Source organism: Trematomus bernacchii, unplaced genomic scaffold, assembly GCF_902827165.1.
Source record: "Trematomus bernacchii unplaced genomic scaffold, fTreBer1.1, whole genome shotgun sequence".
Taxonomy (NCBI): Eukaryota; Metazoa; Chordata; class Actinopteri; order Perciformes; family Nototheniidae; genus Trematomus; species Trematomus bernacchii.
The window spans coordinates 21,015,806-21,026,584 of record NW_022987720.1 but is presented as its reverse complement, the minus strand read 5'-3'; the positions used below and the strand labels follow the sequence as shown (position 1 = coordinate 21,026,584).

The 10,779-nt window shown below is 38.7% G+C and overlaps 2 protein-coding genes across 5 annotated transcripts in view; one reads left to right on the top strand and one right to left on the bottom strand.

Annotated features, from left to right (window-relative positions):
• The first annotated feature begins 2,117 nt into the window (after positions 1-2,117).
• Positions 2,118-9,857, top strand: slc5a11 (solute carrier family 5 member 11). The gene is made up of 16 exons (XM_034143213.1): positions 2,118-2,216; positions 2,978-3,130; positions 3,452-3,523; positions 3,645-3,749; positions 3,864-3,923; positions 4,018-4,122; positions 4,250-4,355; positions 4,450-4,530; positions 4,615-4,820; positions 5,513-5,648; positions 5,861-5,968; positions 6,063-6,213; positions 6,792-6,960; positions 7,543-7,758; positions 8,199-8,382; positions 8,473-9,857. The coding sequence occupies exons 2-16, from the start codon at positions 2,978-2,980 to the stop codon at positions 8,703-8,705; spliced, it is 2,085 nt and encodes a 694-aa protein (XP_033999104.1). The 5' UTR covers positions 2,118-2,216; the 3' UTR covers positions 8,706-9,857.
• The window catches only part of arhgap17b (Rho GTPase activating protein 17b), a 21,486-nt gene continuing 19,849 nt past the window's right edge, over positions 9,143-10,779 (bottom strand). For all 4 annotated transcript variants that reach the window (XM_034143207.1, XM_034143208.1, XM_034143206.1 and 1 more), the window contains one exon: positions 9,143-10,456. Coding sequence is in view for 2 of the 4 variants with exons in the window: in XM_034143206.1 (XP_033999097.1) it covers positions 10,305-10,456 (152 nt within the window). In the remaining 2 variants the exon portion in view is untranslated. The remainder of the gene's footprint in view (positions 10,457-10,779) is intronic.

Genomic DNA, 10,779 nt, shown 5'->3' with positions numbered 1-10,779 from the left:
CCTAAGTGTGCTACTACAATTCTACAGTGACATATTGATGCTATATGCTCTTATAAGACATAGATTTACAAACATTGATTAACCTGAAATAGATGTTTAATTGAAATGCATTCACGTTCTCTTTGTGGTTAGGAAGAAAACCACAGAAGCAGTTTTCCTGTTAGTTTACGTGTTGTATATTTTTGTAAGCCGCCCACCGCACTGAATGTAACATTAATTCTCTACTGACTAAGTGTATATTATTTCTTCGTTGATCTCATTTGTCCTGATGACTGATTGTTTCATTAGCTGCTTTGTATCTTTGCCTCACTGTCAGACCATTTCCTGAATTCTTTCCATGTCAGTTATAGCCATGTATGTGTGTTGTTCAAACTTCTGATGTTATTTATATGTATACAGCTCAGTGTTTCCCCTAGGATGGAGTCATAGCAGCGGTGCTAAGGCCCAGCGAAATGTGAGCGCGGAGCGCGTGGAATCTTTTAGTGTGTGTGCGTGCGAAGTGCGCCCCGCCAATATGTTTCTATGTGTCTGCCAGCACAAGAAAGGCTCTTGAGGCCTAGTACATACAGCGTAACTGTACACCTTTATTGAACATACAGTAACACAAATACTTCAAATCCACATAAAAAACAATCACAAATCAAAAAGGGTCGCCACTTATTATTATTTGAACTTTTAAAAAAATAAAGACATTTTTATTTTTTTATTTTTTTATATAGGGGAAACACTGCAGCTCTGCAAACAATTAAGAGACCACTGCAAAAGCATCAGTCTCTCTGGTTTTACTATTTATAGGTATGTGTTTGGGTACATTTTTTTATTTTATTCTATAAACTACTGACAACATTTCTCTGTGTTGGAATTCAACAAACACTGGAGTTGAATGGCTGCCATACATGTAGAGATTGACATTTAAGAAAACTTTGGAGTGGTCTCTTAATTTTTTCCAGAGCTGTATATGAGATATTGAGAAGTTGGCACTTACTATTTGTTTTTTAAAGGCAATATGATATGTTCCAATGATCAATTAGAATCGGTCTGCAATCATTAATATAGGCAATAGAAAAATGGGCAGCGGGCAGTGTGCAATATGTGAATGTTAAGCCATGCTTCATTGTTGGATATTATACAAAAAACAATTATACTATATGAAAATATCACTGAAATATATTGTGTTTGTACTGTACAGAATAAGAGTAAATGCTATATTATATAAAGCACTTTGTTATGTTAATGTTACATTATTATAATGTACCAAATATCTCTTATATTGTGTCATATGGACTAATCATAAAATGATACCACTCAGAGGACATTAATGACATTAAGGTTAGTATATCAGAACAACAGTTAATAATACAGCTTGTTTAGACCTGCCAGAGCTCTGTGAAAAATACATCTTAGCCTTCAAGCGATATTCTTTAGAGGTAAGGCAGGAATAATGTGTGCAGCTAGTGAAAGCCTTATTTTCTAATAATGGTCTAGGTTGTTTTTCATGTAAGTTACATAATGCATTGCTCTCAATTTAAGGCCTATACATTGTTAAGTCTGTATTTTGTATTGTACCCTATCGATGATATATAAAGAGTGTAATGAAATCTACTTTGTGTACTCTGTGTTTTTAAGATCTTTGTTTAAAAAACTATGGAAATAAGGTAATTTTACAGAGGAATAATACTAAAAGTACTATTGATAGGGACAAGTGGAATCACATCAATGGCTTCACATACACTAGTGTTTTTACATATCCTGCAAATGTTACGCAGTAAACATCATTATCTTTATAACAGCTGCTGACTCATCTGCTATTGCTAGTCGTGTATCTGTCCTGCTGCGGAAACAACTCAGCTAAACATTTCTTTTTGTGAGATAAACTTGTACACAAACACACTCACAGTTAGTATGCTCTTACCTTGTTTTAATATAATGTCTTCTTTGTAAATTACATGAATTTAAAACGTTTTAAAATAGTAATAATTTAGCGTTCCCATTATCATCAGCGGAAGCAGCCTTTATTACTCTGTTACTAGCAATAATCATTAACATTTTAACTAAACCTTGTCGTATACAAGGTTAAAGTGGAGTTTGATCTTTTGGCAACCCCAAGGATACTTGAAAAACATGACATTCCCGGTATCATGTCATTTGCGACATGCTGTTTTTGTTTGGACCTGTCAACTTAGCTCAAGGAAACCCAGTGTGAGAACGTACTTAAGGTGAGTTTATTTACCAATTAATAACACAATACACAATACACAGCCTGAAGGTAGTAAGGGACTGAGTTGTAGGTTTTATTGATATCTGAATTTCTGTAAATGTTACTACATTCATCAATTAAGATGGAAATGAGCGGCGTATTATTTAATATGTTTTGTATGTATTCAGTTTTATATTTAAGTCCCACAAGGTGCTTCACAGATCAAAGTGCGACACTACCAAGTGCAAACCGTGTAGTTTACAAGTCTAGAGTTAACCTTAAGCTGTGTTTCACTCGTCAGCACATGACAACAGTAGAGCAGGTTAAGAATCCATGTCTACAGTAACTGACATTCATATTTATCTTATAAGAAAACTCTGGCATTGTTGTTTAGGTATGAACGATAACTCTCAGCTGGTCAGTGTTGGAAACATGTGATTCCCTGTGATTGTTACTCACTTAATAATGACTATTAAGAAATCACTTTAGGAATTTAATTGATTAGGGATATAATCCACAGTCCTGATTCTGTTTAAAAATACCTTCCAAAAGTTATTCTGACACTCACATTATCCTCACGTTATGTTGAATAAAGTCATGTTTTGTCAAATCAGTATGTCAAATAAGTACATACTAAAATTGTACCTCAAACTTAGACACATTATACAGCTTTACTTATATCATGACTTTGGAAGCTATTTAACACTAACTAGTCTTACCACTGACTGCTGTAGATGCTACAAAGCAGGAGACATCATTTGTTTATTTCTTTGACTTTAGATGCACTTTGACCTCAGAGAAGGCCGCCAAGCGACCAGCATGCCCCCGTCTCCGTCTCCCTCTCCTGCCCCAGGGCGCAGGACTTCCCTCGATACAGTGGATATCGTGGTGCTGGTCATCTACTTTCTGCTGATTCTGGCTGTTGGATTCTGGGTAATTACTGGTCTCTGTTTTAATTTGTTTTCCAACCATTTTTACATAGTTATTCTGACTCAACAGTGACACATTAAATATTCAACATTGAGTGGATAAACAAGCCTTTCTCGAAGCAGACATTTGAATTTGTCATAGTAGGAGAAAGTGTTGCTGTTAACATGATGACTTGATGCAGCACTTGATATCCTATCATTATTTTTATATGTAGTAAATATCCTATCAAATAGGTCAGGGATCATGATGTATATTAAGAAGCTATGAATCAACATTTCTTCTGCAATTGTATCTTTAAGAGGTTTCTTGTTTTGTTCATACCAGTCAATGTTGAGGACAAAGCGCAGCACGGTGAAAGGATACTTCCTGGCTGGGAAGAACATGACCTGGTGGCCTGTGAGTCAAACACACTTTTTGACACTTCTATCCCCTGTGCATTTTAGCCCTTTAAAAGTTTGATGGAGGCAAAATGTTCTGCACTTCAAAGTAGGATACTGACTCTGGTATCTATATTTAGGTGGGTGCCTCGCTGTTTGCCAGTAACATTGGCAGTGGACATTTCATCGGCCTGGCAGGGTCAGGGGCTGCAGCAGGAATTGGGGCTATTGCATATGAGTGGAATGTAAGAGATCAATGTATGCTTTTTTAAGAGTTAAATACAAGACAAATTGTGACATGAAATATAAAACGTAGTTGCTGTTTTGAAGTGTAAAGAGTTTCTGTTTGGTGTTGACAGGGTATGCTGATGGTGCTGCTGCTGGGATGGCTCTTTCTCCCCATTTATATCGCCTCTGGGGTAAGGGCGTCTAAACCTAAAAGATTACACACATGCATGATACATTTAAAATATTCCTTTATACATAATCATCTTTTAACTCTTTTATCTCCAGGTGATGACCATGCCAGAATATTTGCAGAAGCGTTTTGGCGGTAGAAGAACACAGATATTTTTAACTGTCCTGTGTTTATTTATTTACATCTTTACAAAGATATCGGTAAAAAAAAATTCACAAAAATATGTTACTGTTCCTATGCTGTAACAAATACCTTTATATTTGTGTATGCATTTGAAAGTGGTAGAATTTTGTATATTTTCTGTCTCTGTTTTATATTTCCTGTCAGGTGGACATGTATGCCGGTGCTCTCTTCATTCAGCTCGCCTTACAATGGAACATCTACATCGCTGTGGTGATGCTGCTGTCAATTACTGCTCTCTACACTGTTGCAGGTGACCTTTCTCCCTCTACGCCTCTTTGCTTAGACATTAGACATACACGTGCATTTACTGTTTGTTCTGTGTGTCGCTGGCTGTTGTTTCCCAGGTGGTCTAGCTGCAGTTATCTACACAGATGCTGCTCAAACTGTTATAATGCTGGCAGGAGGGCTCACCCTCATGGGCTTCAGTAAGTCAGATCCGACTGCATTAAACCTTCCCTTCACCAGCAGTTTGTTTCCAGTTGATTTGACCCTGTTTTTCCTCTGTTAAGGCTTTGCGGAGGTTGGAGGCTGGGATGCTCTGATGAGCAAATACCCCAACGCCATCCCCTCGGTACGCGTGCCAAACTCAACCTGTGGCATCCCTCGAGATGACGCCTTCCACATATTCAGAGACCCGGTGAACTCGGACCTGCCTTGGCCCGGGGTCATCATCGGCATGTCCATCCCCTCCATGTGGTACTGGTGTTCTGACCAGGTACTGTAATAAATATAAACGTTTTAGTGTAGCACTATTCTTAATAATTGAGAGCTGATTAAAGAATGGGGAATTAGTCGTGCAGTGAAAAAGCCTTTTATTTAAACTATCATAATGCTGGCACACCTGACCTCTAAGGGAAGGAGTGTTAGACATGATAGGGCCCAGAGTTGCCAAAATTGCTTTAAAAACATTCAATTTATTTAAGTGTCTCAATGTCTTTTAACTATAAAAGACGAAAGTGTTATTCAGTCCCTTTACATCTTGTTTATGCTGTGTACAAAATTCCTCTGAAGTTTAGCGTGAAAGCGCCTTCATCTGAAAACCTTCATCTGAAAACCTTCATCTGAAAACCCCCATCTTGATGATTTGGAATGTTTTGCTCTTTAGAGAGGTTAAAAATTCCTTATATCCTTATATAATATCAGAGAGATAATCTACCAACCAGACCAAATCTGAGACATCAGAAGACACGTGACATTTTAATGAGCATTTCCTGCCTTTAAGTACAGCACATAAAACCTTTACCCTTGATACCTGCCACGCGCAATAATATCTGCAAGCTATGAGATTACCTTATCTGTCTGATAAAATAGACCTCCATTCAAATCTACATACATACTGCGGTATCTCTTCATCATCAACCATCTATCCCTGTGAGGTAATTTAGGGTAACTTTGATTTATTCGCAGGTTATTGTGCAGCGATCCTTGGCTGCTAAGACCCTCACCCATGCGAAAGGTGGATCACTAATGGCGGCTTACTTAAAGATTCTGCCTTTCTTTGTTATCATGCTGCCGGGCATGATCAGCAGGATACTTTACACAGGTACAGTGTGAAATATATGTTTTAATTCATCAAGCCAGCAACTGGAATAATGTACTTGGTATACGCTTAATGAACAACCTTAAATTACTTCTCTTAAATAGTGATTAATGTTATAAATTGTATTAATATCTCTTCAAAACTGGATAAATGTGTTGCTTTCAGGTTAAGAGTTTTAATGTTTAAATTGAGCGTTGTGTGTTTTAATGAAATAGATGATGTGGCGTGTGCAGACCCTGAGTTGTGTAAAGAGATTTGTGATAACCCAGTGGGATGCTCAGACACCGCCTACGCCAGACTGGTGATGGAGCTGCTGCCTACTGGTGAGACTGCTTTCCTCCCTACACCACCTATACTGTCTTTAACTCGCTTTAAACTATAGTCTCTTTTGCCAGTCACTCTGTTTTTCTCTCCCAGGCCTGCGAGGTCTCATGATGGCAGTAATGATCGCTGCCCTCATGTCCTCTCTGACCTCCGTCTTCAACAGCGCCAGCACCATTTTCACCATGGATCTCTGGAAGACTTTCCGAACCCGTGCATCTGAGTGGGAACTTATGATTGTGGGAAGGTATGTGACCACCTGGGGATAACCAGGCATAACACCAAAAATGACCTGGTTGCAGCTTGGATGCTTTACAATTCAGTAGATAGCCTGCAGTTACATTTGTTATCATGAAAGTTCAACCCTAACCCCTTAAGGCAGAGGTTAAAGGTTTATACATCATGAATAATATGTCATCCCACTAAAACCACATATGTCATTATAATTCATTTCGGATTAAATCAACCACCAAACTGCATATTAGATACTGTCATGTTTAGCCAAAACATAATCTGTCTTTCCTGCTAGATTCCTACTGTAATGACTTTACCAGATGTTCCTTTCCACACACACACACACACACACACACACACACACACACACACACACACACACACACACACACACACACACACACACACACACACACACACACACACACACACACACACACACACACACACACACACACAGTTAGTTCTCCATTACTTACAAGCTGTATTGTGATCAACTGCCATAACATGTCTTTGAACATGTTTTGGCAGTTGATCACAAAATGTATTTGGAATTACAAACAGATGATGTGTTTCATGTGTGTGCTACAGGTTGTTCGTGCTGGTGCTGGTAGTGGTGTCTGTGTTGTGGATTCCTGTCATCCAGGCCAGTCAGGGGGGGCAGCTTTTTATCTACATCCAGTCCATCAGCACCTACCTGCAGCCTCCAGTCTCCATCATCTTCCTCACAGGCTGCTTCTGGAAGAGGACCAATGAGAAGGTGAGGTGCTGCAGCCTCGGGTTGTGTCTGTTCGCAGCTGTGACTGATTATTAGACGGATTAAATATACAAATAATAGTATACTAAGAATCCATTATAAAACCCACCATGTCACTGTTGAACTAGACAATTAAAAGGATTACCAAAACACATTGAGATGGCACAATAACACAATCGGTTTAGCTCTGAAAGCTGCTTACTCAAAGCTTATGTTTTAATGCAGGCATGGTCATATTCATTATACCTAATTCTCTTGATGTGTTACAAAACACCAGCACACCAGTAATTATGTATGTAATGTAGCATTATTAAATGCTAACTGTCACATTGCATTAAGCAAAACCTTATTTGGACAGCCATGTCCTCTCTGTAGGACATATCAAACACAAAAATACTGCAGAAGAGATCATGCATGTTAGAGCATACAGAGACTGTATTCTAATATATAGTCGTGATGTTATTGGATTATGAAAGATTCACTAAAACAACTGTGGCTAATTACTGTGTTATATTCATAGTCTAAATATTAAGGTTATCTTGCCAGCAATTGACACTTCTCTTCCTCTCTCCCTTCATACATCAGGGTGCATTCTGGGGCCTGGTTATTGGCCTGGTGGTGGGCTGCATCCGCATGTTGTTGGACTTAATTTACCCTGCGCCCCAGTGCTACGAGGAGGACAACAGGCCTGCGGTGTTGAAATACGTCCACTACCTGTACTTCTCCATGTTGCTGTCCTTCATCACGCTGTTTGTGGTGGTTGTAATCAGCCTGGCTACAGAGGAGCCCAAACCAGAGCAGGTGGAAAAAACTGAATCACATCTACATTTCAGTTATAAGGCTGTTTCATGTGTATTTCTGTCTTTAATATATTTGTATATTTCTGTTTGGATGTAGAAATAGTCTTGTATTCATTGTAAGCAAGCCAATGTTTTTGTTTGCAACTAAAAATAGTGACTAACATAAATTGCATTTCTCTCCATATGAACATGCTCTACAGCGCCACTAGGGGTCAATAACACCATAGGGAAATTTACGATACTAGTTTGCAGTACACCGATTTAAAACTTTGACCAAATGGATGATCATTTGGGTCCTTTGGAAAAGTATGTCTGCCTATTTTAGCTTTAAATCACACAGACTTAATAGTAAAAACAGCTTAGGGTGCTGGATAAACACAAGAGAGTAATTTGTTTCTCTTACATTTTTGTAACTTTTCCATGTTTCTTTTTAAATAACAGATTACACGCCTGACCTGGTTTACAAGGTTTGACCCAGTGGAGCCCAAAGAGCCCAAAGAGCAGGTGTTCACAGTGGAGGACAGCACTATGACTTCAGAGGTGAACAGCAGTCCGACAAATGGCACGGGAGTCACAGGAAATGAGCAGGAGAACAGCAATGGAAAAGCATGTCATCACAGGAATGGTGGGTTTCCCATTTGTCTATTAATTTAGCTGTAGATCACATCTTCTCCACTATTCAGTGTTTTCTCTCTCTCCCTCCTGAACTTTCCAGACTCTTCATCCTCCGTGTCCAGCGTCCAGAGAACGTCTAAGTTTATGTCCGCCCTCTTCTGGCTGTGTGGGATGGAGAGGAGGAAGCGAGGAGATGATGCTCCTGCGATGCCTCCTCCACTTGAAGAGGCTATCTGTTCTCTGGAGGAAAAGCCACTGCTACGACGCATTGTTAACGTCAACCTGCTTATTTGCCTCTCTGTAACTTTCTTCATCATCGGCTACTGGGCTTGACAGACAGGTTGTGACACTCAATGGACACCTGGTGTTTTGGGTTGTTAAAAGTTGTGTATAGATTTTCTTTTTCAAAGAATGAGAAGAAATTCCACTTTTTTGTTGTCCTTAAACTGACAGTAAACATAAATATGTCCATACAGTGATGCTTTTTCCCTTCTTTAAAATACAAAGGTGCTTGCTTTACATCCCACGCATTTATAGCATGATTTTACTACATTGACGTTAGAAATTAGGTTTTATTGTGCCAACATAATGTCATATATCTTAAGATAAACGCTTTATTTACATTGACTATGTGAATGAATTACAGCCAAAGAAAATCTAACTATTATGGCTGATGCAAGCAAAGTCTTTTTCACGCTTTTCATCCACCTTTGTTTTAAGGAACATTTACAGTTGGACAGAATGAGAAATAACTGATGAGCCCGCAACACTTTAAAATGTTGAACACCTTTAATTATAAAGAGTAATGATGCATTGTAGGATGCATTATGTGCAGAAAAGCAATCATTAAAATGCTCAGAAGTAAAAAAGTATAATCAAAGAGCTGAAAATCACCCCATCAAGGTAAGATTGTCAGCCATGGTGAAAATGATACACAAAAAGATAATTGGCTGTATTTGGTCTTAGCTTTGAGCTTAAGTTGGAGTGATCAGTTACAAGCTATGTATTGAAAACATGTATCACATCAATCTGTTATCAAAAAATCCCTTTTAATGATAAACATATACTCATTGAGCTTTAAACCCATTTTTAAACTTAGTCAATCCGGTCATTTGGAATCGAGTTATATTCAGATAGAAAACAAAAAGTAAAATCCTACCCCACTGGATTATTACAATTACAAAAATGACAGCATATTTGCTGTGGAGAGGATACCATTGCAAGAGAATTTGTTTTTATATATTGCACAAAACATTTGGTCATTAACAACCATAAACAGAGGCTGGGCAGCTCTACATTTTCATTATATTTCCATTGGCCCATATTTATTTCTTTGGTTCTTTACACTGGTATGTTTAATGGAGACCTGAGGTGTGTGACAATTATTAAAAAAGCCTCTGGAGCTTGACAAATTGGAAACTGATAAATAGATCACTGGCAATGACTGGCTCATACTACAATCTCTCCCCACAACTATGCTGAATACAAAAAAAATATTCTTGACTACTGTATGTCGTGCGAGGTTCTCAATTTTTTGTCTGAAAACATTGATAGCATTGTCAACTTTAAGTGGTAAAAAAAGAGTGAAGAGAAAGCTTAGCACCCTTTCAGTTTAGCTGCTACAGTATGCGTTTATATTTATAAGTATAAATTGAGGCTTGATGCTATTGCTCAGCAGTCCAATCTTAGAATACCCAGCAGTTTAAACGAAAGGAGCGCTTGAAATGCAGTGTACTAGCTGAACAGGCGTTTTGTGGTTCTGGTTTGAGCAAAACAAGAAAAGGCAGCTGTTTTTACATGAGTGGAACATGACGAGCTGGGGTAACCAATGAGTTCAGTTACCTTTCTGATATTTTATTCTAAACATTAACATCTTTTACACGGACCAGCTGAGTGAGAGAGCATTTGGATGACAGCGATCCCTCTTTATCTTCACAGAGCTGTGTACTCTGTCTGGAACTGAGGGTCTGGTTGCGGCGCTGGGGTGGGGGCGGGCTCTTGACCAGCAGAGCTCTCCCCTGGTTGGTCCACAATCACCTCAGGGATGAAGGCTCGTCCACTCCCCTTTAGGAAAAAGTTTCCGTCTATACAGGACAGTTAAGGGGACAAATAAATCAGGTTAGAAATGTTTTGAACTTGAGCTGAAGCTATGAACCAAACGTGCAACACGGTTTAACACTGGGGAGTGCACACAACACCTTCTCACACAAAGTAAGACACCAAGGACCGATCTTTATATCAAGTCAATATTGCAATTACAGTGCCAGTCAAGTCATATTTTTAGAGGTAGGGACAGTATCCTTGGTGTGTTAATCATTAAATGCGACATTTTTCACATAGATCCGTTTAAGAAAATACAGATACTGTACAGTAGCAACACCAACAAGTATTACTTTAAAGTCTGTAT

Excerpts from the sequence above, each read along its gene's own strand:
- slc5a11 (XM_034143213.1), top strand. The coding sequence starts at position 2,978 with ATGCACTTTGACCTCAGAGAAGGCCGCCAAGCGACCAGCATGCCCCCG. Across the intron at positions 3,750-3,863 it reads CTATTGCATATGAGTGGAAT|GGTATGCTGATGGTGCTGCT; the intron begins GTAAGAGATCAA and ends TGGTGTTGACAG. Across the intron at positions 7,759-8,198 it reads AGGAGCCCAAACCAGAGCAG|ATTACACGCCTGACCTGGTT; the intron begins GTGGAAAAAACT and ends TTTAAATAACAG.